Source organism: Tamandua tetradactyla, chromosome 14, assembly GCF_023851605.1.
Source record: "Tamandua tetradactyla isolate mTamTet1 chromosome 14, mTamTet1.pri, whole genome shotgun sequence".
In the NCBI taxonomy this organism is placed as follows: Eukaryota; Metazoa; Chordata; class Mammalia; order Pilosa; family Myrmecophagidae; genus Tamandua; species Tamandua tetradactyla.
The window spans coordinates 94525623-94551584 of NC_135340.1; the positions used below are offsets into that span (position 1 = coordinate 94525623).

General features: G+C 63.3%; 1 protein-coding gene across 1 annotated transcript in view; it reads left to right on the forward strand.

Annotated features, from left to right (window-relative positions):
* The window catches only part of ADAMTS7 (ADAM metallopeptidase with thrombospondin type 1 motif 7), a 35717-nt gene extending 11836 nt beyond the window's left edge, over positions 1-23881 (forward strand). Inside the window, exons 9-24 of the mRNA XM_077126754.1 lie at positions 8050-8194; positions 8819-8911; positions 9291-9436; positions 10612-10781; positions 11025-11158; positions 12096-12216; positions 13424-13668; positions 13989-14130; positions 16148-16274; positions 16712-16925; positions 17206-18588; positions 19732-19884; positions 20265-20438; positions 20516-20662; positions 20919-21081; positions 23466-23881. Coding sequence (XP_076982869.1) covers positions 8050-8194; positions 8819-8911; positions 9291-9436; positions 10612-10781; positions 11025-11158; positions 12096-12216; positions 13424-13668; positions 13989-14130; positions 16148-16274; positions 16712-16925; positions 17206-18588; positions 19732-19884; positions 20265-20438; positions 20516-20662; positions 20919-21081; positions 23466-23623 — 3715 coding nt within the window. The 3' untranslated portion in view covers positions 23624-23881. The remainder of the gene's footprint in view (positions 1-8049; positions 8195-8818; positions 8912-9290; positions 9437-10611; positions 10782-11024; positions 11159-12095; positions 12217-13423; positions 13669-13988; positions 14131-16147; positions 16275-16711; positions 16926-17205; positions 18589-19731; positions 19885-20264; positions 20439-20515; positions 20663-20918; positions 21082-23465) is intronic.
* Positions 23882-25962: the final 2081 nt, after the last annotated feature.

Below are 25962 nucleotides of genomic sequence, written 5' to 3' on the forward strand. Positions count from 1 at the left end.
GACGCAGGCGTTGCCATTACAGTGTCAAGGCAGGGAAAGCGCAGAAGGATCCCTGATGGGCATGGGAGCCAGGGTTCTGAATGTCCTCCCAGGGGAACCCCTGGGCTAGGTCTTGGAAGAGGAGCGAGAGTGCACAAAGCAGGGAAGGAGCAAGAATGCTCCTGGCGGAAGGAGCACGAGCAAAGACCTGGGGGCATAAAAGAGCAGGAAAGCTTTCTGGGAATGGCAGGGTGCTGGGTGAGGCTGCATAGCCCAAGTCTGGAAGGAAACGAAGCTGGAGGAGGTGCAGGGCCTGCCACGTAATTTTCTGGGTCCAGTGAAAAGCAGGAAAAAGGTGCCGTTAGAAATACCAAATTATAAGCTAGAAAATCTGTTTCCTTTTTTCTTGAACCTTCTCCCTAAATTTCCTTTGTCCTTCTTCAGTCTAGCCTGGATGCTTGCTAGACCTGTCCTAAAATTGCCATGCGGGGTCTTCCTGTTTCCTTGATCCCATACTGCTTTTTTTTCAGTATACTCCCCTGTTTGGGTGGTGCACACCCTGAAGTAGCTTTCTGAGAAAGGTAGAGATTAGCATGTCTGAAAGTGTCTTTATTCTTTCCTTATACCTGATTGATAGTTTGATTTGCTACTGAGTTCTAGGTTGGAAATCATTCTGCCTTAGAAATTGGAAGGCATTTTTCTATTGCCTTCTGGCTTCCAACATTGCTATTGAGAAATCCCATAGCGTTCTGAATCCCAAGCTTTTGTTACATGACCTTTTTAAAAATCTGGAAGCTTTTAGGATTTTCTCCCTCTCTCTCTCTTTCTTGGTGATTTGAAATCTGCCTCATGGGCTTGAGAAAAAGTGAAGTATTTAGTGTAGTCCCTACTACGTGGTAAGCATTCAGTACAGGTTAACTATTTTTCCTACTGTTTCTATTACTGCCGAGTGACATATGACATGGGCTTGAACTGGGGAAGTGGCTATGAGGATGGAGAGGAGGGTTGAAAAGAAACCCCAAGGCTGTGTCTCCTCCCCCAGACAGAGAGAAAATGGCTGGGAAATCAGAACAGAGCTGCCCCATAGCACCCCTAGGGCTTGTTCTCTGCACCAGTTTCCCAGCTGCCCTCTCCCAGCGTGCTGCCTACTACCCTCGCTCTGGGGCAGGCGGACAGACAGACGGGTCTCTGTCCTCGTTCAGCTGCTGGAATGTGTGAAGGACTTGGCCCAGAGCCGGGGCTGAGGGTGGGAGGAGAGGGTGAGCGCCTGAGCTAGCTGGGGCTGCCCAGAGTCCTGGCACAGAGAAGTCAGATGGAAGCGGAGGGACAGAGATTTGCTCCCCACCCTCTCAATCAGGGGTGCTTGAGAGGGAGACCAGCCTCCTCTGCTCAAGGTCGGTGCAGCATGGTGACCTCTCTGGGCCCCTTTTCTGCCCCGGGAGTCAGGCAGCAGGGGACCCACAGGGCCCAGGACAGAGGCGGAAGGAAGAGGGGGCGGTGCTTGGGGAGTGTGGCACTGGCTGGCCTTCTAGACCCTGTGCCGCAGCCTCCTCGGGGGAGCCGGGGGGAGCCAGGGGAGGGGCAGGCAGGGTGGGGGCAGAGGAGGAGGTGCAGGTGGAGAAGGTACGCAGCAGGGGGCAGGCCAAGTAGCCTGGGCTTGCGGCGTGTTGCAGGCCCCTGCACCCCGTCCCGCTGCTCCCCGGCCCAGTGCTTGCTCTTTCCTCCTGCAAATACAGGTCTGCTGGGCCACACAGACCCAACTCGGGCTGTTGCTGTATTGCAACCACTTAACTAAGGCCCGACAGGCAGCAGGCCCTGTGGGGGGTGTTGGAATCTGGAGGAGGTCACCCCTGCCTGGGGTCAGGGGTCACTTCAGGGCTGGGGTCAGGGGTCACTTCAGGGCTGTCACCTCTGAGACGGAGTCTGGAGCTGCCCTCTGAGGGCCGACTCAGGGAGACCCAGGGAAGAAGGACACTCTTCCTTCCCAAGGCTGGAAGTGAGGGGGCACGGCGTGGGCTGAGGAATCTTCAGGAAGTGGTGATGGGGCTGGAGGGAAGTTTCTGGAGCCTGTGGCCACTGACCAGTCCAAGAGGGACAGCCTGGAGAACTGTGAGCGCCTTTCTGTGCTGGGAGCTGCGTAAGGGCCCTGTGGAGAGGTTGTAGGGGTTCCTGACCTTAGCTGGAGCCTCGGGGGGGCCCTGCTCACCCCGTCCTCGCAGGTGCAGTCTGCAGGAGCAGGCTGACCCAGGCTGCCCCGTCGGGCGTTGGGGTCCCCCACTTCGCTTCTCCCCATTTCCCCACCACCCAACAACTCTGCAGCCAGGAGGGGGTGCAGCAGGAGGAGGGGAGCACACAGGCCCCTCCCGGAGTGGGTGAGCGGCTCTGCAGTCCTCAGGGCAGGGCCCTCCTCTGACCCTGCTGGAGGCCGCCCGGCCCCACTATCATTAGAGTGAGAAGGGGCCTGTGGAGGGGAAGGGCCCGCAGGCCTGGAGATCCGGGAGTCTCGGCAGCCAGAGGGGGTGGGGGGGGTGGTGAGCCGGCCGCAGGCCTCGTGTGACTTTGTCCAAGTCGTCACTGCTGCTTAAGCCTCTGCAGCTTGGGATCACTCAGGCCACCTCAGCTCTTGTGGATGAGAATGTGTGGGCCCAGAGAGGGTGAGGAATGGCCTAAGGCCACACAGCATCCACAGCCGGTGGGCCATGTGGGTCGCAGGTTTCTGATTCCCCAGTCAGCACCCTTTCCCCTGAATGTGGCCCTCATTTTTTTTTTTTTATTATGATCATCCCGTTCTACATATATAATCAGTAATTTACAATATCATCACATGGTTGCATATCCATCATCATGATCATTTCTTGGAACATCTGCATCTATTCACAAAAAGAAATAAAACAAAAACAGAAAAAAATTCATACATACCATATCCCTTACCCCTCCCTTTCATTGATCACTAGTATTTCAAACTAAATTTATTTTAACATTTGTTTCCCCTACTATTTATTTTTATTCCATATGTTCTACTCGTCTGTTGACAAGGTAGATAAAAGGAGCATCAGACACAAGGTTTTCACAATCACACAGTCACATTGTGAAAGCTATATCATTATTCAATCATCATCAAGAAACATGGCTACTGGAACACAGCTCTACATTTTCAGGCAGTTCCCTCCAGCCTCTCCATTACATCTTGGATAACAAGGTGATATCTACTTAATGCATAAGAATAACCTCCAGGATAACCTCTCGACTCTGGAATCTCTCAGTCATTGACACTTTATTTCGTCTCATTTTGCTATTCCCCCTTTTGGTCGAAAAGGTTTTCTCAATCCCTTGATGCTGAGTCTCAGCTCATTCTAGGGTTTTCTCAATCCCTTGATGCTGAGTCTCAGCCCATTCTAGGGTTTTCTCAATCTCTTGATGCTGAGTCTCAGCTCATTCCAGGATCTCTGTCCCACATTGCCAGGAAGGTCCACACCCCTGGGAGTCATGTCCCACATAGACGGGGGAGGGTGGTGAGTTTGCTTGTGTTGGCTGGAGAGAGAGGTGTGGCCCTCGTTTTGGTGGTGGGCTCTGTGCCCCCAGCTCCCCCAACCACCCCCTCCCCTGATGGGCAGCCAAATGCACAGCAAGTTGGCAGTGGGTCCCAGCCGGGAACGGGAAGGGCTGGGGTTTGTCCCGGGAGCTGTTGGTGTGGGCTGAGGCAGGGGTGGGGTTGAAGGAGCCCTCTTGGAGCATCCCCCAGGCCGCCTCTGAGCCAGAGGGGTTATGAGCGCCCCCACTCTACGTCCTGTGGGTCCCAGCCTGCTGGAGGAAGAGGTTGACCCCGGCACCTTCCTAGCTGAGCTTCTACCTCAGTGCAGGGCCGGGGAGCCCCAAGGGGAAGCGGTCAAGGGAAGACTTTCCTTTCTCTCCACTGGGCCTCAGATGCCGTGCTTGGAGCTTGTGTTCGGGATGGAGTATTTTTGGTCAGGCTCATGGTCAGATGGCCGAAGCCTTGCACTGAGGGGGTGGCGTGGCTTCAGCAGCCTGGGCCTGGCTTCAAATCCCAGGTGACCTGGGGCAGGTGAGGGGCCACCCTGGGCCCCAGAGCAGAGGGGAGGATGACAGGAGAGTCCTCTGCCCTGGATACAGTGCGGGCACCCGCTAGGTGCAGGCCAGCCTGGGCTGTGGTCATCTGGGGTGGGGCTGGAGGTGGGAGGGACCCATTTGCAGCCGGTGGGGGGGGTCCAGGGAGTCTGGCAGGCGGGAGCCTGGGGACTGAGTCCTGTGCGGGAGGCTGGGGACTGAGGCTTTGTAGGCTCTGCTTCCCGTTTTCTCTTGGCTCATCAAGCCCACGGTGGGGGTCTCGCCCCCATGCCGTGTTGTCTGGCCTCTCCCTGATGAGCCCATCTCCTGCCGTCCCATCTCCCCTCTGGAGTTCTCAGCACCCCACTCCACACCTCAGGGGCCCGTCCGTCTGCTCCTCTGGCTGGGCTCTTCCTCCGGCCCCTTATCTCACACAGCCCAGCTCCAGGGCTGCCCCCATGCCTGTGCTGCCTCCAGAACCTTCTCCTTCCCCTGGCCCCCTCCTGGAGCCTCACGCTGCCTGTTCCTCCCGGGTAGGGCTGCCCTCTCACTGCCCAGCCCCACTCAGTCCTAAGTCCTAAGGCCAGGGGCCTTAGGAGATTGCACAGACCATCGCCCCATGCCTGGCCTCCCAGCCTCCCCCACACCTGCCTTAAGCTGCTTAGCCCTGTTTCCTTGCCCCGCCACCCTCCCCCAGCCTAACTCCTGTGGGGTCTCCTCCTCCTCTACTTGCCTGTCCCCCGCCGCCCCCAGGATCATGGCCTCTGCCCCCTCTTTCCTGAGCCCTCAGCTCCAGGGAGACCGAAGCCCTGGATTGAGCCACATGCTTCTCTGTGTCTACACTGGTCCGCTGGGTGCTGCTGGCCAAAGTCAGACCCCAGCAACCCTGTCCCCCTCCTACGCCACACAAATTACCCCCAACCAAGGGAACTCCCAGACCTGCCACCCACTGCACCAATGGGGAGCCCGAGGCCCAGAGACCAGCTCCAAGTTGACCACTGAGCCAGGGACAGCAGCTGTCTGGGCTCGGACCCTCCTGGTGGACACTGTCCCAGTGGGCATTGCCAGGCTGGGCTTGCCCACCCCGTGAAGGTGGTCCTGGAACCTGTCCGGCCGCTGCGGGAATGGACCCCATGGCCCCGATGGGCACCTGGGCTGGAGGGCGGAAGAGAGCAGGCTGAGCACAGCCTGCGAGGACCAGAGGCAGCTGTGGGGGCTCTGGAGGAATTCGCTAGACCCAGTGATGAATCCAGTCCCATCACCTGGATCCGCAGGGCCTTGGGCAAGTTGCTGAGCCTCTTGCACTGCAGCTTCTTCAGTGTAAAATAGCAATCGTAGCTAGAGCACAGGCGCGCGTGGAGGCGTCACGCAGGAACCTTAGAAAAGCAGAGTCCAGCGCAAAGTAAGTGCTTAACGAAAGGCAGTTATTTATGCGCTGTAATGGCCTCATGGGAACTTTCTGGCCCAATTAGAAGTAGTGCTTTGAGGGGGGCCTGGGCCTGGGTTCTGAACTCTGAGCAGAGCAGGCAGGGCGAGTGCGTGGGCTCTGGACGTGGCCAGGTTTGGGCCCCAGCCCTGACTTCAGCTTCAGACTGAGCAAGTCACTGAGTCTCGCAGAGCCTCTTTCCTTGGTTGTAAAATGGGGGTACCTTCTGAGATGGGGGCGGTGGATCCTCGAGTCTGAGCAGGGAGGGAGGTGGGGAGACCCTGCAGGAGGAGGACAGCCTGGGAGAGCATGGAAGGGCCAGCAAACGGTTCTGCTGCAGAGGCAGGTGTGGGGGAGGTGGGAAAGTTGGGTCTGAGCCCCTGGGGCAGGCGTGGGGAGCTGCTGGATCAGCACGGGGTGCTGACACGATCAAGAAGGGTGACGGTGCCCATGGCCCCGACAGGCCTGGAGGCCACTACCCCCGGGAGCAGGGGCTGGGCTGGGGCAGGTGGCTGGGCCTCTGGGCCTGGTGCCTCGGCTCCTCGGAGATGGCCCAAGGCCACGGCCAAGGCTGTCACGTGGGGAGGTGGGGCTGAGAGGCTGTGGCTGCTGAGGGAGCAGGCTGGCTTGTTGAAGCTCCTTATCTGGGGGGTTGGGAGTCACAGCCCGGGGGCTTTTGCCCCACCCCTGCTTCATTCAACCAGAACAGCAGTGCTTTTCTCAGTTTTATTTTTTCGTGTGGGGGATAAAAAGAACAGGTTTGGCCCCTGACAACCAGAGGCTCCTGGGGAAGGGCTCTGTGGGAGGCCAGGGGTCCTGCCTCAGCAGCAGGGGTGGACTCTGAAGCTTGCAGGGCCCCCTGGCAGCTCCATGGACCCTGCTGTGCCTCACCGAGCCCTCCCTGTGGGGTGCAGGGGAGGGGGTGGTTCCCAGGCCTGCAGGTGCTGCCTTCCCAGGGCCTCTGCTCTCCCTGGGGCGCATCTCCTGCGGGAACACAAACGCGGCTCCAAGAGGGCTGCTCTCACCCTATCCCCTCCCCGTAGTCCACAGCCATGTGCAGTGCCCACGCAGTGCTGGCATTCCCAGCCCCTCGGGAAGGGTGGTTTTCTTCCTGCCCCCAGCTAGCCTGGTGCAGCCGGTCGGTCCTGGAGCCAAATTCAGAGCCGAGAGCAGGTGTGGGCCACCTGGGTACTGGCTGGGGGCAGGGTGGGGACAGCCCTTGCAAGCAGCCACGCTGGGCGGCTCTCAGTCCACGCCTGCCTGGGTGGGGCAGGACAGACATTCATGGTGTTGGTCAGCCAACAGCAGGCTGAGGCCGGGCTGTTCCTTGCCCCTGCCATGGTGCCCAGCTCTTGGTGATAAGCAGGGAAAGCTGGGGGCAGCGGGGCCTGTGCTTCTTGCAGCCCTCCCTGTGTGAGCTCCAAGCCGGGCCTTTTTTTCCCACAGCTTCAGGTACCTCCCTGGGTCACCGACGCCTTCAGCTCCAGTTGCAAAGCTTTACTCCCACCGTGTCCCCTGTGCAGTTGTCCTCTCCCCAGCCAGGACCCTCTGCTCATCCTGGCTCCCTGACCTGACACTATCCTCTCTCAGAACCTCCAGGACCTACCGTGCCTGGCCCTGGGCCCCAAGTCCCACAGGGAACTGCTTCTGTCCACTGTCTGCACAGGTCCTGGCTGCCTGGGTCCAGCCCACTCCCTGTCCCCAGGTCTGCCCTGGCTCTGCATGGCTTAGTTCTCCCCAGCTGCCCCAGGAAAGTCCTGGACCGCCCCCCACCCACCCCAGTTCCTCCATGGCCGCGATGAGTGCCGTTGTGGGCTGGGTGGCACGCTCCAGAGCTCGTGCTCCCAAATGTCACCCGGCAAGGTGACCCTGACCCTCTGACCCACCCACCCCAAGGCAGTGGCCCGTGCACCAGAGGCTCACAGAGGCCCCACGGCAGCGCCCCACCCTTCCCCAGGACCCTTTGTCGCCCTGCCTGGTGGCATGGACCTGGGCAGGCTTAGCTTCCCGCTGGGCCCCAGCAGGAGTCTGTGATGGACACAGCCTGTGCCTGGTTCCCGGGCCCCTGCCAGGGCATGCTGGCTGGAGGAGGGCAGGGCGTACATGCGGGGCCGGGCAGGGCCGGGCAGGGCTTCCCCTGGGCTCTCTCCCAGCTTGGTGGCCGGGCAGGGAGCTGCTTCCAGGCCTCGGCCTTTCACAGACACTTCCTGGGCCCCAGCAGGGCGTCAGAGGCCCTCCGTTTTGTCAGCTGTGAGATGATGTTCTCCAGATCCCTGCCTGAGGTGGCCCCACTGCGGGACCTTGGTTGGGGGTGGGGGTGGGGGCTGCAAGGACTCGCAGCAGGGCTGCTGCAGGGCTTAGCGCTCCAGGGGTGGCTGGAGGAGCAGGGAGAGCAGGTTGGGGAGGGAGCAGCTGGCACACGTTGCTTAGCCCGGCTGGAATGCAGGCTGTGAGATGAGCTGGGGGCAGCCAGGAGGTCCTCAGATGCTGGGCCAGGATGCCGGGGAAGCAGCGTTTCCTGTGAGAGTAGGATTTCGTGCCCATGCCCCCCTCACCCTCCTCCTGTCCCGTGTCTGCAGCCGCGGGTGGGGCATGTGCCTGGATGACGCTCCTGCCAAGGACGTCATTGACTACCCCTCGGTGCCCCCTGGGATCCTCTACGATGTGAGCCACCAGTGCCGCCTCCAGTACGGGGCCTCTTCCGCCTTCTGCAATGACTTGGACGTGAGTGCGGGCGTGTGCGGGCGTGTGCGGCGCGGGGGGGCCCAGCAGGCGGGAGCAGCGGGCGGCCCCCCCAGTCTGTGCACCCCGCCCAGCGGGCACGCCCCCTGGCCCTGCCCTTGTCCCCTGATGCCCCGCTCTCCCGTGGCCGCACCAGCCTCCGCTTGGGTGACCACTGCCCTTGATCTGAAGTCTGGGTCGACATTTACCACTGGGGGGCCTCTGGGCAAGCCCCTGAACCTCCCGAAGCTGATTTCTGAAGAAGGGAAAATAAAACCTGCAGGGTGTGGGTCCTGGGGGAGTGACCCAAAATGACAGACCTGGGCTGCCACCGAGCCCCTCCTGCTTCTGATGGGAGTCCGCCCAGACCGGGAGCTTGGGCTCAGAAAGGTTGTGGTGAGCGGGGGCTCGGGGCAGCAAACCCAGCCTCGGGGTCACCGCCCAGGGCCCCCAGAGAGGAAGAGGTGGGAATGGAAGGCGGAAGCAGGGACAGAAAACAAGAGGCACCTCGGAGGCCTCACGTCACAGCAGCCCCATACCCGGGCACCCAGGGGACTCTCGGGGACAGCGAGGGGTGGGGTGGGGCAGGGGGCAGCACCAGGGGGACCCATGCCCCGCTCCTTACAGAACGTCTGCCACACACTCTGGTGCTCCGTGGGGACCACCTGTCACTCCAAACTGGATGCAGCCGTGGATGGCACCACGTGTGGAGAGAAAAAGGTCAGGACACCCCCGGCCCCAGCCATGGTGGGGAGGGGGTGTGGGAGGCCAGACGGCCTGTCCCGGGGTCAGCCTGCGCTCACCGACCCGCATGGGGTTCTGCCCTCTCTGGCTCAACAAGTCCCTGCTGTAAAGATGGAGGCACTGGGGGCAGGACTTGAGTCTGTGACTCTCCAAGATCGTCAGCCCATGGGTTCTGTTTTCTTCCCTGCTGAGCTCCACCAGGCAGCCTCAGTGTTGGGCGACTGGCAGGCACCGCCACCCCTTCCACCTTTCCCCTCCGTGCCTTTCCGGGCCGTTCTGTCCACCTTGTTCTCACTAGAGTAGAGTTGACTGATAGGCGTGGGGTGGGGCTGCTTCTCTCCTTGTGTCTCCACAGTGGTGTCTCAATGGGGAGTGTGTCCCTGTGGGTTTCTGGCCCGAGGCTGTGGATGGAGGCTGGTCTGGCTGGACGGCCTGGTCCGTTTGCTCGCGGAGCTGTGGTGTGGGGGTGCAGAGTGCCGAGCGGCAGTGCACACAGCCTGTGTGAGTGCGGGCCCCGGGGGCCAGGGGCACGGTGGGACCGAGGGCCCCGAGGGGGCACGGCCAAGACCCAGAGACCGGAGGGACTCATCAGAGGCCACCACGAAGCGATGGCTGGCTGGAGGGTGGTGGCAGGACAGGCCTTAGGGGGATGAGGGTCACGTTCCCTCTCCACCCCTCAGACAAAGCCCTAGTGTCCCTGGCCTCAGTCTCCCCCCCTGTATGCTAGGGTCAGTGCAGCACCCACAAGCGGAGTTGCTGTCAGGGGAAACGCTGTTAATGCAGCTAAAGCGTGTACCCTGCACCCAGCCCATAGGAAGTACTCAGTAAGCAGGAGCCACGTGGCAACACCCAAGGTACACAGGGGGCCTCCCCCGAGCGGGGACTGCTGGAAGAGTTGAGCAGCAGTGAAGGGATGGCTGTGGGATGTCACCACTCCAGGCCCCAGTTTCCCCATTTAAAGGGTGGGAAGAGTCTTTCCCTGCTCATGGAGGGTGAGGTGAAGACTCAGTGAGATGGAGAGGTGGGAAGTACCAAGGACCGAGGGGCAGCCCAGCCGTTTCCGTTGACCCCGCTTCACTGAGCTGTCCCAGGACACGTGAGGCTGAGCTAGCCCCATCTAGGGCCGTTGGCTGGGCCTCCAGGTCTGAGCTGGAGTAGGGGTGAATGCACATGGGGTTCAGGTGCTGTGCTCGGGCCGGCCCCCCAGCTGGGTGGGGCCCAGGGGGCTGCCTCTTGATCTGAGCTGGGGTGCAGCCAGGGTGCTGGATTTCACGGGCTGACGGCTCGCAGCTGCCCCCTGGGCAGGGCCAGAGTCACATCCGCAGCTTGTTCCTGCTTCCCAATGGCCTCTGCGGAGGCAGCACCAATGCATGCTTTAGATAAGGAAACTGAGGCCCGGGGAGCTCAAGGGTTGCCCAGCAAGATGCCAGGTTGGGGCCAGAGACCAGGCTTCCTGCTGCCACCTTTCCTTGATCCTTAAGGGGGGGGGGATGTGTCTGTCTGGGCTGGTTGGGTGGGCAGCCCAAACGAGGAGAGCAGTGTGTGAGAGGTGGGTGGCGCCAGTCTCTGGGTGCTAGGCGGAGGCTGCTCCCTCTGAGGGCCCATTCCTGAATCCAGGTATACAGTAGGTACTCACTGTGCACTCACTCAGCCTCCAACCCTGGCTTTCCTCACAGGCCCAAATACAAGGGCAAATACTGCATGGGTGAGCGGAAGCGCTACCGGCTCTGCAACCTGCAGGCCTGTCCCCCCGGCCACCCCTCCTTCCGCCAAGCGCAGTGCAGCCACTTTGACACTATGTTCTACAAGGGACGGCTGCACACGTGGGTGCCTGTGGTCAGTGATGGTGAGTCCTGTCTAGACATGTGGGGATATGTGGGCCCAAGGCCCCGTGGGGTACAGGCAGGAGGCCCATTCCCACTCCCCGGGGGCTGCTTTCCTTCCCAGCTCCCCAGTCTGCAGCCTCCAGCGCGGCTGTGCAGCTTGGGAGCCCCAGGCGTCCTGCTGCACGTCACAGTGGGGTCTCTCTGGCAGCCTCCATGACTCCTGCCCTGGCTGGCTCTGATGGCTCCTCTCCTTGGGTCCTCAGTGAACCCCTGTGAGCTGCAGTGCCGACCCTTGAACGAGTCCTTTGCCGAGAAGCTGCGGGACGCCGTAGTCGACGGCACCCCCTGCTACCAGGGCCAGCCCAGCCGTGACCTCTGCATCAACGGCATCTGCAAGGTGTGCCCGGAGAGGAAGTGGGGTCTCCCAGCACCGCCTGCCCCTGGCCCCCCATGGTGGGCACAGTGTCCTCCTCTGGGACCTTCTGGTCCCTTCCTGGGCCCCTCCTGGCCCCCCACCCCAGGCTGTCCCACTGGGCTTCCTGGCTCCAGCCCATCAAGCCCTTCGATGGCCTCTTGTCGCCTCTGGGGCAGAATTCCTGCGTTCCTCCCGGCGCCCACCACCCCTCACAGTCTGGCTTCACAGCCCCAGCCTCTGCTCTGCACCACCACCCTCCCACTCCTCCACGCCGCTGCCTCACTCCTCCCCACCCTTGCTCAGAAAACCTGGGCTCGGGCAATAGCTTGGCTCTCGCCAGCTGGCTGAACCCAGGCCAGTTTCCTGTTTGATGGAGAAGGGGGCTCAGCTGTGCATCCACTGCACTGGGTTAAACAAGGTGGTTCAGGAGATGGGCAGGGCTCAGAACCTGCCCTGGAGCATTTGACTTTTAGTAATGGTGGTGGCAGCTCCTGCCCGTCCCCATCCCCAGCCACCCTCTGGCCCCTGCTGCTGGGCACCAAACCCTCCAGGGGCGTGAAGGCCTGGGCTCAGGAGGACCGCCGGGAAGGTGCTGGCCTCCAGTGGCCTTCACACCAAGCCCTGTTTCCAGAAAGCCCCATGACACCCCAGGCCCACCGTGTGTCAGCACCCACCCCCACCCACAGCCATATATAAAATTGTCCTCATCCCTTGCTTCATGTGACCTTCAGAACACACCTTTAAGGTACAGGTTGGCCTTCCCATTTCACATCTGAGGAAACTGAGGCTCAGCCAGGTAGAGGGGTTCCCTGGTGCCAGGCGGCACCCCGGGTCGGCCCTGCTCTGGAACTCTGCCCTCCAACCCTGGCGGGCCCTGAGGCCAGGGCCAGCACAGGGTGGCTCCTTGTGTGCGTTGCAGAACGTGGGCTGTGACTTCGAGATCGACTCGGGGGCCGTGGAAGACCGCTGTGGTGTGTGCCTCGGCAACGGCTCCACCTGCCACACCGTGAGCGAGACCTTCCGGGAGGCTGAGGGCCTGGGTACGGCTGCCCTGCTGGCAGGGGGGTGCCCTAAACCCAGCAGCCCATGCTCGTCTCTCCCAAACCCCTATCCTTGGCCCCTGTGGTTTCCACCCAGGCATCAGGGACGCCCCAGCCCAGGGGCAGAGTCCTGGACGCATGGAGCCCTCCTGCTCCAGGGACCCCTGGCTGGGCCAGCCTGGCTGGTGGGTGGCCTGTGGCTTCCTCAGTGGGTTGCTGTCTTCCTAGGAAAGCTGCAGAGTGCCCCCCCCCCGCCCCGTCCAGCTGCACTCCCTCACCGCGGGGTATGCTTAGTGCACCCTGCCCAAGTGCCACCTGTGCACTGGATGACGGGGACAGGGTGGGGAAGAGCCCATCGTCCGACAGGGTGTCAGAGTAGACAGGGATCCCTTAGTGTGATACAAGCAAACAGAGTGAGGCCCAGGGGCCCGGAGCACACCAAGGAAGAAGGTCCTATCTGGAAAGTCTGGGAAGGCTCCCTGGAGGAGGCAGAAGTTGAGTTGAATCATGAAAGACTCAGGCAAGATGGAGAGGGGCATCCAAATGGAGGAGAAGGCTGGTGCCAGTGCCAGAGTGTGCACTGTCAGGGGGCAGGGAGGCAGGGCTGCACTGCGGGAACCTGGAATCCTAAGCCGAGAAAGCTTCGGTTTCATCCCATGTGGCAGTGCAGTGTGGCTGTTCAAACGCAGACCCTGAAGTTAGCCCACGTTCCAGCAGGACCCCTGGGCAAGTTACTTACCCTCCCTGTGCTTCAGTTTCCTCATCTGCAAAATGGGGATAACGGTAGTCCCTACCTCGTGGGTTGCTACGTGTGAGTTAACATGTGTGAAGTGCTGAGGGAATGCCAGGCACGGGGTGGGGGCCGTGTACGTGAATTCAAGACCAGAAGAAGAGTGGGGGGGGGGTGAGGAGACCCCCAGGATAAGGTCCAGTCCATTTTGCTTTCTAGAAAGGCCGAGGGGGTGGGCCCAGCCCTGTGGCGACACCAGTGGCTGGGGCGGGCTCCAGGAGAGGGTGGCATGGGTCATGGGCCAAGGCCTGAAGGAGCTTTTCTGAAGCTTTGGTGCCTTAGGGCGGCTCTAGGCATCTGCTGGGGGGGGATGTCTCAGCACCAAAACTGGTGGGTGGTGGGCCAGGCAGGGGCTGGGGGAGGGTGAGCTCGGCCGGCCCCACCCCCTGAGGCCTCTGCACAACCCCCTGGTGACAGGGTATGTGGACGTGGGGCTGATCCCGGCGGGTGCACGTGAGATCCGCATCGAGGAGGTGGCCGAGGCGGCCAACTACCTGGCACTGCGCAGCGAGGACCCGGGAAGGTACTTCCTCAACGGGGACTGGCTCATCCAGTGGAACGGGGACTACCAGCTGGCGGGCACCACCTTCACGTACAAGCGCAAGGACCACTGGGAGAACCTCACGTCCCCGGGGCCCACCACAGAGCCCATCTGGATCCAGGTGACTGCCGCGCCGGGCCCCCTCCACGCACCCACCCACCCCGGGGCAGGAGCGGGCCAGAGATGGGGTCCTGTGCCCAGCGCCCCCGTGGCAGGGCAGCAGGCCCTCAGGAGTCAGCCCTGGGCAGTCACGGCCTCCTGCTGGGGCCCCTGCCTCAGTTTCCCCATCACTGAAACAGCTCCGTGGTTTAATCCCAGTTCACAGAGGTGCCCGGGGGTGTGCTCGTCTAGGATGGCCCCCCCACCCCACCCTGGGTGGTAGGCGCCAGGCGGGTGGAGAGGACGCCTGGTGCTCACGGGGCCCCCGCCTGCCTGCCCCAGCTGCTGTTTCAGGAGAGCAACCCCGGGGTGCACTATGAGTACACCATCCAGAGGGAGGCGGGCGGCCCCGGTGAGGCCCAGCCGCCCGAGTTCTCCTGGCACTACGGGCCCTGGACCACGTGCACAGTTACCTGTGGCACAGGTAAGAGGAGAGGAGGGCATGGCTGCCGCCCAGTGGGGCCTGTCTCTGGGCAGAAACGCTCGGCTTCCACCCCCAGCTCGGGCCGCCGCGGGCTTGGAGCACCACTTCTCTGAGCCTCGGTTTGCCCATCTCTCAAATGGGAGCAACAGCAGCCCCTTTCTCAGGTCTGTTGGGAGGTTCAGAGAGATGGGGCAGGTAAAGCACCTGGCACAGGGCAAGCACTCAGACGTCTCAGCTGTTACCACCCTCCCTGCAGAGGCACCCCCTTTGGTTCTCATTTCTCGGCTCTGGCAGGTCTCGTGCCTGTGTCTCAGCCCCCTTCAGCCCACAGGTCCATTCATGTTTACTTACTTCCTTTTATTGATTTATTTTTTTGCACGGGCAGGCACTGGGACTTGATCCCGGGATCCCCAGCATTGCAGGCGAGAACTCTGCCTGCTGAGCCACTGTGGCCTGCCCTCCTTCTTCCTTTCCACCACTGTAAAATCTTAGCAATTGCACTGACCCTCACTGTGCCTCCTCTCAGCTCCCCTGTCTCCGTCCTCTGCCCCTCAGTCTCCCCAACTTTGACTCTTGGGGCCCAGGGATCTCAGTATCTGGAATCTGGGATGAGAGACTTCTGAACATTCCTTCAGGGGCTACTATGGTGACAAAATGAAAATTGGCCCGTTAGAACTTTGCAGTAACCGTCAAAAGCTATTCAGACTACCCTAGCCAATACAAATATCTTTAGATTTACAAATGTGCAAACAGATACATTTGGTGAACTAAACATTTGGGTTCAGCAGATTGGCTGCTTCCCAGGAGGAGCAGTTTGGAACATGCTGTAAGTACCATTGTCCTGGCCATGTGGCTGGGACAGTTAAGGGTTGGTGTGTTTTGGGCAATGAGGAGTCCCAGCGTGCCAAGCCCAGGTTGGTGGGACAGCTGGCAGTGCCTTCAGGGGCCCGGGACCGTCCCCCTCTTGACTCCTCTGTCCTTGCCATATGGACAACCCTCCCCTCAATGCTTGTCATAAGGTGGCACCCTCCCCTCCAGGCCTCTCACTATGTTCCAAACAAGAAGAAATATCAGAGCAAAGGGCTGATCCCAGCAGGGACAACGACCTTTTCGTTCCAGGCCAGAACTGGGTCTCAGGCCCCCTAGCAAAAGGGATCTGTGGTGGGGGAAGGAGGGGAAGTATTTTCAGCAGGTCCCATTTTTGCCTTGAACAAAATCTTTTTTTCTTTTTTTTTTTTTTGGTGCATGGTCCGGGAACTGAGCCTGGGTCTCCCGCATGAAAGGTGGTTCAATCACTGAACCACCCGAAAATCAGAATTCTGTTAGTAAGGAAGAAGAGGAGCTGGTTATGGGATTCTTCTGGGGTGTGGGGGGAGTAGGGCTGAGGGCAGAGCCCATCAGAGGTGCTCTTGCCCCCAGCAGGCCGTCCAAGGTGACAAGTGAAGCTCGTGCAAAGGCCCTTCGGTGGGTCACGGCAGAATGCAGGACAGGAGTGGTGACAAAGCTAGTGTGGGGGCCAGAAAGTGGGCAGCTGTGGGGCTGGAGAGGAATGCCCGGCTGGGTGTTCCGAAGAGTTTTCCTCCAAACTTCTTCTGAACACTGTCCCTGTGTGTGTGGGGGGGGGGAGTGGACAGTGTGTGTGTGTTGGGGGTTATGCCATGGTTGGATTGGCACACTTGCAGCAGCTGGTGCTTTTTGAGCCCTTACAAGGTGGCAAGCATGGGCCTGAGCTTGCATGCGCGGGTCCCTGTGTAACCCCACGGCAGGGCTATGACAGCAGTACTTCCATTTTACAGGTGGGGGAACTGAGGTGCAGAGAGGCCAGTTGAGGTGCTCCAGGCCTCCGAGCTGGGCCCAAATCTGTCTCTGAACTGCCATATTCTGGGCCTTCCCCAAGGACCCCTCTGAGGGGAGGCAGGGGTGGAGGCTGGGAGGATGGGGGGGTGGGGCTGGGGGAGGCAGGGTGGGCAGGGACGCCCCAGTGCCAGGCCCAGGATGAGCCCCCGCGCTCCCCCAGGCATGCAGAGGCAGAGCGTGTACTGCACCGAGCAGCAGGCAGGGCCTGTGGACGAGGGATACTGTGACACTCTGGGTCGGCCTGATGACCGGCAGAGGAAGTGCAACGAGGAGCCCTGCCCGGCCCGGTGAGCTCCCACCCCTACCACTGCCCACCAGGCCCCCCACCCCAGGTGTTCTCGTCCTGCTTCTGGCCACACATCAGGGGAGCCCTGGAGGCCCTGGGAACTGCAAGGGAAGACAGGCTCCTGGCCTCAGTCTCCACAGCTGTAGCCCGGGGCAGCACGTGCCAGCCTGAGACACCCCTGGTCACTCCTCTCTGGGTCCCTCGACATATGCCCCGCTCTCACCCAGGGCCCCAGGCTCGGGGGGCAGGGTTTAAAAGCCAGGCCTCCTTGGCGCTGGGATCGGGGGAAGGCTGTGCCCCTTGCAGGGCGCCCACCCGGGCTTGGAGCTCTGGAGAGTCATCCCCTGCCTCAGAGCTGGCCCTGCCCTCCCTGCTCGGAAGCCTGTCCAGCCGCATACTGAAGCCACCTGTGTACCCCACGCCCCCTCCTGCCCCCAGGTGGTGGGCAGGGGAGTGGCAGCTGTGCTCGCGCTCCTGCGGCCCCAGCGGCCTCGCCCGGCGGTCGGTGCTCTGCATCCGCAGCGTGGGGCTGGACGAGCAGAGCGCCCTGGAGCCGGCCGCCTGCGGGCACCTCGCCCGGCCGCCCACAGAGAACCCTTGCAACCGCCACGTGCCCTGTCCCGCCACCTGGGCTGTGGGGAACTGGTCGCAGGTGAGTGTCGGCACTGGGAGGGGGGCAGGGGAACAGGGCGAGCCCCCCACCAGCTCCTCCATCCGCCTGGGGCTGCAGGGAGGCGGAAGCAGCCTTTATGGGGCCTTGACTGCCTGACTCTGTGGGAGGGAGGAGGAGGGTCTTAGGGTCCGGCTCTTGACCCCAGATTCTTGAGGGACCAGGATACCCATGGCAAGTCACGGCCACGAGCCCTGGTCCTGGGCTGGGGCAGGGTCACCCCCTCGTGGCCTGAGCCCCTCACCCTGGTCTCCTAATGCAGTGCTCGGTGACATGCGGAACGGGCAGTCAGCACCGGCTTGTTCTCTGCACCAATGACACCGGACTCCCGTGCGACGAGGCCCAGCGGCCGGCGAGTGAGGCCCCCTGCCCTCTGCCGCCCTGCCCGCAGCTCCTGGACCTGCTGGGCCCGGAAGGCTCGGGCAGCGGCTTCCCCAGCCCCGAGCTCTTTGGCGAGGTGGATCTCAGCCCTGAGCGTGCAGCCCCGCCCCCTTCGCCCACCTCCTTGCCCGAGCCAGCCAGCCTGGCCAGCACCGCCCCGGGGGAAGGCCTGGAGCCGGGCACACCGGGTACCGTGCTCGTGGATGACTTCTACTATGACTACAACTTCATCCGCTTCCATGAGGACCTGTCCGACGTGCCCCTCGAGGACCTGGAGCCTTGGACACCCTCAGAGCCGGGCAGTCCTGCTGAGGCCCCCGTGCACACCCCTGGGCCTGCCACAGAGCCTCCCGGGGACAAGGAGGAGAGGGTCCTGCGAGATTGGCCCCCTGCGCCCCGGCCCAGCCAGGCCGCCCACCCCCCAGCCCCACCCTTGGAGCAGGCTCCCGAGAACCCCTTGACCAACTTCTTATCTGAGGAAGACACCCCCATGGGGGTCCCGGACCTGGGCCCCCCCAGCTTGCCTCAGTTTCCTGCTTCAGTGGGTGGCGTGGAGACACCTGCCACCCCTAGGAGCCAGGGAGAGTCCCCTGGAGGGGACAACAGCCGGAGCCAGCCCCTTCCATGGTGGGAGATGACCAATGAGGTTTCCGAGGACGATGAGCTGGCTTCAGACCGCAGAGCCGCCCACCCACCCCAAAGACCCAGCCCCACGCTGCCCCCTTTGTCCTCCGTCCATGCCACCCGCCCCTCTCCTAGTCTCGGTGTGCTGCGACCACAGCTGGGGGGGCCCACGGCCTGGGACCCAACTCTGCAGGTGGACCTCGGGCCGGCGGGAGGTGAGTTGTGGCCCGCTGTGGGGACGGTGCCTCCCCCCGCTCCTGCCGCCGTCCCTCTGCCAGACGCCCCGGGCAGGGGTCATCCCCTGGAGCCAGCAACTCCCAGCTTTTCCGGCCCAGGACTGGCCCCGCGGGACCTACAGATTTCGGCAGCACCGGGGACCTTCCCACCGTCTGGGGGTGGCCAGGGGCACACACCTTGGGAGACTGGCCTGAGTCCAGGACTCTCGAGCCGGCCTGCGCCCCCCAGCCCTGAGGCGCCCCCAGCTTCCACGCCACTGCCCATGACAACTCAGGACAGTCCCGCCAACAGCCGCAGAGCCCCCGAGGCCCAGCTCCCGGACCCTGGCCTGGCGGAGGAGGGGCCCCTTGCGGACCCACTGGTTGCCCAGAAGGCCAGCTGGGAAGTGGGAAACTGGAGCCAGGCAAGTGATGCAAGGGTTGGGGTGAAGTGGGAATTGGAGCAACTCCACAGTGACTCAGTTTCCCTGTCTGGGAATGAGCACAGTAGGATGTCCACTCTGTCCGCGTTGCCTTCCTGGGACCAAGGAACTGACACTGGGGGTGGGGGAAGCTCCATGGGGTGGGGGGACCGTTGTCCTGCCCACTGGGGGCTTCTAAAAATGACCAAGTCTAGACGGCCCTGTCATCCTGCCCACGTGGGGCCCTGGGACCAGTCTGCCCAGCCAGGCCTCAGTTTTCCCCTCTGAGCAGTGGGATTGGGGCTAGGTAGCCCATTTGTGTCTGTCCCTGGGGGGCCCCTGGAGGCCCTTTCCTGAGCAGCACCAGAGGCTGGGGCAGTGATGGGTGGCCAGGAGGCGCGAATCCAAACCCTCGCTCCCAGCGGGAGGGGCCACCTGGCCAGACTGCCCTCTTGGTGTGCAAGCCTGAGGAGCCCCTCTGCTCACTCTCTGGCTTGCACGCTCCTGGGAACACGCTCCAGGCATCCTGGTCCGTGGGGAAGGCTGCTTTATGGGGCCCCTGGGGCAGGGCCTGCAGATTCAGCTACCCTGTGAGCTCCCCAGACCCTTGGAGCTGCCCCACCCCAACAGGGATCCTGGGGCTCAACTCAGCTCCACCCTTTCCGCCTTCTCTCCCCTCTGTGGCTCCATCCTGCTGTGTGAGGGGTCTGAACTGCATGGACCGAAGCTGGCCTGCCCCTGCCCCACACCCCCACACCGTCACTGTAGGGCGAGTGGGCTCCTGCACAGATCCCTAATTTGGGGCGCAGAGGGGCAGGCTAAGGCCCAGCGACCCAGTGGTTTGGCTGCTGGGGTTAGAACCCAGTGATTCTGGGAAGCAGCATGACTTCCCTGCGGGGTGGGGTGCCCGCGGCTGCTCTTTCCCGACCCGGTCCCCTGGGAGCAGGGGCACTTGACTGCTTAGGGGAATTTGACTTTTCATCCCCGCCGTCTCTCTGGGAGGTGAGTGGAGGAGCCCATTTTGCAGAGAAGGAAACTGAGGCCCCAGAGGGGCATCCTGGCTTGGCCCAGGTCCATGGGGGGGCTGGCGGGGGCAGGGACGTGTCTGGCACTCACAGGCCTCCCCCGGTCCCCCCCACGCCCCAGTGCTCCACCACGTGCGGCCTCGGTGCCGCCTGGAGGTCCGTGCACTGCAGCTCTGGCCGCGAGGAAGACTGTCCCCTCCCTGGCCGGCCCCAGCCCGCCCGCCGCTGCCACCTGCGGCCCTGTGCCACCTGGCACACAGGCACCTGGAGCAAGGTGCGGGGCGCGACCTGCTCAGCGGGGGAGGTGGGGCGCATGGGCTGGCAGGAGTGAGGCAGAGCGGTGGCCTTGGGGTGCATGGGTGGGGGTTCCCCCATCGCCTCGATTTCCTGGACCAGCCGCGGCCACCCATGAGAGCAGAGGGAGTTTTGCGCTGAGCCCTTGGGTGCTTTACTGTTGGCGCCTTTAGCCTTCATTGCGTCCCTTCCACTGGCTGGATCCTTTTCTCTCGATTCCGTTTGCACCCAGTTTCCTCTGTCCCCTTGTCCGTCCCACCCCGCGGCAACGCCCGGGGCCCCTCAGGGACGGGGTGGGGGGTGGCAGCCCGATGTGCGTGCACGCGGAGGGGTGTCACACGCGTGTGCCTGGGTGCCCAGTGCTCCCGCAGCTGCGGCGGGGGCTCCTCGGTGCGGGACGTGCAGTGCGTGGACAAGCAGGACCTGCGGCCGCTGCGGCCGTTCCACTGCCGCCCGGGGCCCGCCATGCCGCCCGCCCGCCAGCCCTGCGGCGTCCAGCCCTGCCTCAGCTGGTACATCTCCTCCTGGAGGGAGGTACGGTCTGGGGCCTGGGGGGCAGGGGGGTTCCCGCTGGTCCTGGCCGTGCCCCGACTCCTTCTCCTCCTGCCCAGTGCTCCGAGGCCTGCGGTGGTGGCGAGCAGCAGCGGCTGGTGACCTGCCCGGAGCCCGGCCTCTGCGAGGAGGCCCTGAAGCCCAATGCCACCCAGCCCTGCAACACCCACCCCTGCACGCAGTGGGTGGTGGGGCCCTGGGGCCAGGTGAGCTGGGGCTGGTGGGTGGGGGCACCCAAGGAGGGGTGGCTGGAAATCCTGGCGTGTGCCGTGAGCCAGGCTCTCCATGCCTGCTGCAGCTGTGGTGGTGGACAGACGGGGCTGGAACGAGAGGGAAGCCCACCAGGCCCAGGGCTGGCAGGAGGGCTTCCTGGAGGAGGCAGCAGCTGCCCCAGCGATGCCCAGTCCCTACAGGGTGGCTGATATAGGGGTGAACGCTCACCCTTTGCCTCCCCGCCTGCAGTGCTCGGCCCCCTGCGGCGGCGGCGTCCAGCGTCGCCTGGTCAAGTGTGTCAACACCCAGACGGGCCTGCCCGAGGAGGACAGCGACCTGTGCAGCCACGAGGCTTGGCCTGAGAGCTCGCAGGCCTGCGGCACCCAGGACTGTGACCTCACTGAGCTCCCGCGTGAGTGCTTCCCCCGCTGCCTCTTCCCCAGGGTGGGGGTGGGAGAAATGGGACAGCATCAAATTCCACGGTCAGGGCTCGGGAGCCATGTGGCCACAGAGAACAGCAAGGCCTCAGGGTGCCGCGGTGCTGGGAATCAGAGCCCACGCGGAGGGCCCCGGCCACACAGGGAAGGCGGCAGGGAGCTGGGGAGAGCAAACTCTCTTCCCTCTGGCCTCAGTCACCCCCCTCCATGGTGAGGCCAGCATTGTCCCCAAGGCTATGTGAAGGCCAAGCCTGGGGAAGCCCCGACCCCTCACTTGGGCCCAGCCATTTCCTGGACGGAGCAGGGACTGCCCGGGGCGAGCAGTGGACGCAGGAAGGGGCCTTCCTGCCAGGGCTCTGCCAGCTCCCACTGGCCGGCAGCTTCCTGACCAGCTGGGTCCTCATGAGCCAGAGGTGGCCCTGGACACACCTGCTTCCTTTCTGCAGCCCCAGCTACCCCCAGGGGGCTGAGCTCGGGGAACAGTCACCCCTGGGTTCCCGTCTCCAACTGTGTGGCCTTGGGCTCCACGTCCCTCTCTGGGCCTCAGCTTCCTCGTGCATGGGGCGCTGACACCCCCACACTGGGGGTCGTGTTGGGGAAAGCATACGTGAGACCTTGGGGTAAAGGGCCCAGCACTTCCAGAGCACCCAGCGAGGTTGGCATCTTCCCCTGCCCCACTGCGACCCCCACCGGGAGGTTAGGCAGAGGCTGCAGGCGCCCGGCAGAGCTGGCCCAGGGAGCCCGGGGGCTGCGCCCTAGCTGTCTGCCCCTGCCCAGCATGCAGGGCCACGGGGACCTGCCCCACTGGCCCTGTCCACCCGTGGCTGGCTCCTTGGCAGCCCTTGCCTGCTCACAGTGCCCACAGCTGGGCAGAAGCAGGGATGCCCTTCCTACCCCTCACCTTGTTCCAAGGCCCAGTGGCAATGCCACCTTCCCTGCGTCCGCCTGCCCTCGCCCTGCTCTGTCCTCAGCACTCACTCCAGGAACACCCCTGGGCACAGCCTCGAGCCGGGCGCCAGCCCTGCTGTATCTGCCCTGCGAGATCCGGGGGGTCCCCAGCTCACTGGGCTCGGCACAGGAGGCCCTGGGGCTGCAGGGCCTCCAGTGGGGTGGAGGTGGGTGGAGGGAGGGGACGGTGGTGGGCTGAGGCGGCAGGGCTGTAAGGGCCAGCCCGGAGATGCCTTTTTTTTTCGGCGGAGACCTTGGGATTTCCAGGATGTTGTCATGGCGTGTGGGACGGTGTGGCCGGGCACTTGGAAACCCCAGGCTGTGTGGCCGCCAAGGCGCAGCAGCTGACAGGTGTCGCTGCATCCGTTCTCCCTGTGGAGGTGGGGTGTGTTTCTAGAGGAGGAAACTGCGAGGTTAAGAGGCTTGCCTGAGGTCACACAGCAGTTGTAGGCCTAAGTCTGCAGATGGGTAGGTTGGAGCTGCTGCTCACAGCTGAGGGTGGGGGGCTGGGTAGAGAGGGGGGCTGCAACCTGAGACCTGCCTACCGCCCCCTGCTCTCTACCGAGCTCAAAGGGGCGTCTTGGGCCCAGGGCCGCCGGTCGCCCTCCTGCTGCCCCTCTCCCCTGAGATGTCTGCTGGAGTCAGCAGGGCTCTGGCAACAGCTGGGGGCTGTCAGCAGCGGCCGTGGCCACGGGGCAGGGCCAGGAGGCTGGGAGCGAGCCACTTCCCAAAATAGTGCCGATAACCCAGCACAGGGCAAGAGGGCCTGGCCAGGCTTCAACCCAGCAAGCCCAGCCCGCAGCCTCCCTCCCTCCTCAGCAGCTTAGCCCTGGGCGCTGTCCGAATCAGGGGCCTTTCTGTGGGGTCTCAGGGCCAGGTGAGGAGGCGGGCGTGCCTAGGACCGGGACCTGAGGCTGAGTCAGGCCCCTATGGCGGAGGGGAGGTGGCACGGCAGGGAGGGGTCAGAGGCCGCTGCAGGCTGCAGGGGGGCTCCTGGGACCCGAGTTGTGTCCAAGGACCTGTCGGGCACCCCGCAGGTGAGCGAATTGGAGAAAAGATGGGGGTCCACCACCCCTGGGCAGGGGGCAGCTGGGTGGTCAGGGGTGGAGTCTCAGGGCCTTTCTTCCAGAAACCGGAGCCAAGCAGCGCCAGTCCTCCAGAGTCCTGGTAGCCCTAGACCAAGGACAGGTGGGACAGGGTCAGCAAGAGCTGGAGACTTGCAACTCTGGGTCCAGAGGGCTTTGGACCTCTGCCCTGGGGTGGCTGCTGCCGTCTGCCTACAGTGGTTATGGCAGGGGTGGGGACAGCACGGGCAGAAGCCCAGGGAAGCCCCTTCAGCAGGGCGGGGGGTGGGGCACGGCACTGGCCCGAATCTCCTTGGTGCTGACCCACCCCGGGCCCCTGCTCCTAGGCTGTGAGCACGATCGCCTGCCCTTTGGGCTCTGCGAGACGCTGCGTCTGCTGGGCCGCTGCCGGCTGCCCTCCGTGCATGTCCAGTGCTGCCGCACCTGTCCCTGGCCCGGCCGTGGCGCCTCCTCCCGCGGCCATCAGCGGGTCGCCCGCCGCTGACCCGCGCCCCAGCTTATGGCCGGCCAGCCCACAGCGCACAGACAGACAGACGCACGGACCTCAGTGCCCCACGACGGGCCGCAGAGACCTGCCCCTCGCGCCCTAATGGTGCTAAGACCCCACCCCGCCCAGCACGCAGGCTGGGACCCACCCCCCAGAAAAGGTATTTTTTTATTCTAACAGTTCGACTAACAGTTGTCGTTATTTTTACATAAATGAGCATCTACCCTTCCAATAAATGAGCAACTACCCTTCCAAGGCACAGCCTGGCTTCATCTTGAATTTGGGGAACTTGACGTCAAACCCGTCCCGCCACCCTCCACCCCCTGCCTGAAGCTCCACCACTCGAGCCTCAGCAGACGTCCTTTTGTGCTCCCCTGGGCGCAGGTGAGCAGGGGAGACCAGGACCAGACTAGCCCGCCCACAGAGAGAGGGGCCGCACCGAGGCAGGGCGGCAGAGTCCGACGGGAAAGATGGACTCCTAGCGGTGGCACCGCAGGGTGGCAAGAGACTGGGAGGAGGCAGTGTTTCTCTAGGCATGGGGCACAGCTGAGAAGGTGGTGGCCCCTGCCCACACTCCTGCCTTGTTTCACAGGAGGTGAGCCATGCACGTCCCCAGTAGCAAGGCCAGTCTTGTCACCAGTAGGGGCTGTCCCCGGGGGGGGTGGGGCAGTGAAGGGGTCGGGGGCCCCTGGCCCTCTCCACTGTGTCGAACTCACCTGCACCAAGCTGGGGGGGGCTCATCGCCAGGGCCCTTTCCCACTCCCCACAGGGGTGCTGGGGCTGGAGGAAGGGGCAGCCCTCGGACCCCACTTCTCTCCCTTGGTCTCGCGCTAGGGCATGGGGTGCGGCTGTTGGCGGCTGTGACTCCAGATGGCCCCTTCCCGCCACCAGCCCCAGTGCCAGGCTGTGCCCCGTGGGCCCGTGGCCCTCCAGCAGCCTCCCCACCACAGAAGTGAGTGCCGGAGCCAGCCCACAGCACCGCGCCAGGGGGCGGGGGGGGGCTGGCGGTGCTTGGAAGTGGGGGCTGGGCCCTGGCCAGGGCGGGGGCTGGACACTGTTCCCCCCTCACACCTGTCCCCCATCTCTGCTCAGAAAAGCTTTGGGGGCGGGCCACGGTGGCTCAGCAGGCAGGGATGCTTGCCTGTGATGCCAGAGGACCTGGGTTCGATTCCCGGTGCCTGCTCATGTAAAAAAAAAAAAAAGCTTTGGACTCAGTCCTTTCACAACCTCCCCAGAAGTCCTACTTTCTGGAAGGACTCCATCCTCCTCCGGAGGCTCACCTCCAGGGGACAGCGGTCACTCTGCTCTGTGACACACACGCCATGGACAGTGACCCTGCGCGGTGCGTGTAGCAGCCTGAGGCGCTGGCCGAGGCTGAGGGGGTGGTGGGAGCACCAGTGTGCGGCACGTCTCACCTAATCACCAGGATGCCCATTTTCTGGCGAGATGCCCGAGGCCCCGGGAATGGAGAGACTGGCCCACGGGTACAGGCCCTGGTGACGCCCCAGGCCTTGCACCTCCACCTCCTGCCTCCGAGCTCCGGGCTGGCCTTAGCAGCTGGCCCCTCCAAGCTCCGGTCTGGCCTGAGCAGCCGGCCCCTCCAAGCTCCAGTCTGGCCTGAGCAGCTGGCCCCTCCGAGCTCCGGGCTGGCCTGAGCAGCTGGCCCCTCCGAGCTCCAGGCTGGCCTGAGCAGCTGGCCCCTCCAAGCTCCGGTCTGGCCTGAGCAGCTGGCCCCTGTGAGCAGGCCCCACAAAGGCTTGGCCTGGAGCAGCCTGTTTGTCAGGGTCATTCAGGAAGCGGGTGACCAGGGCTCATCGCAGAGCCAGGCCCACTTCCCGTCTGTGTGTCCAGCAGCCTGGCCGGTCCAAGGAGGCCCTGGGGACCCACGCTCTGAGTAATGGCTTCCCGGGGCTTTGCCAGAACTGCCTGCAGCAGCGACTCCCTAATGAAAGAGATGGGCCTCAGTTTACCTTCTCCAGCTCCTGACCCACACCCTGAGCAGGGCTGGGGCAGAGCCGAGCCCTGGGGTCCCGGTCTCAGCTCTGGGTGACCTCAGAAAGCCCCCTGCCTTGTTGAATCTGTGTCCCTAGAAGAGACAGAGGTTCACCAAACCCTGCCTGCCCTGCCTGGGAACCCTCTCTGAACACTCCTTCCCCCTCCTCCTTTCGGTCCTAATCATTCTCCTGTGTTTTTCTGATTGGGGGGGGCGGTGTGGTGTCCCCAGCGGCAGCTGGGCCTGAGCTGTCAGTCCGACAGGAGGGAAACAGGCCCATGCACAGCCGGTGGCAGGAGGGGTACCCACCGCCCTGGCCTGGGGGCTGCCGCAGACGCAGGGA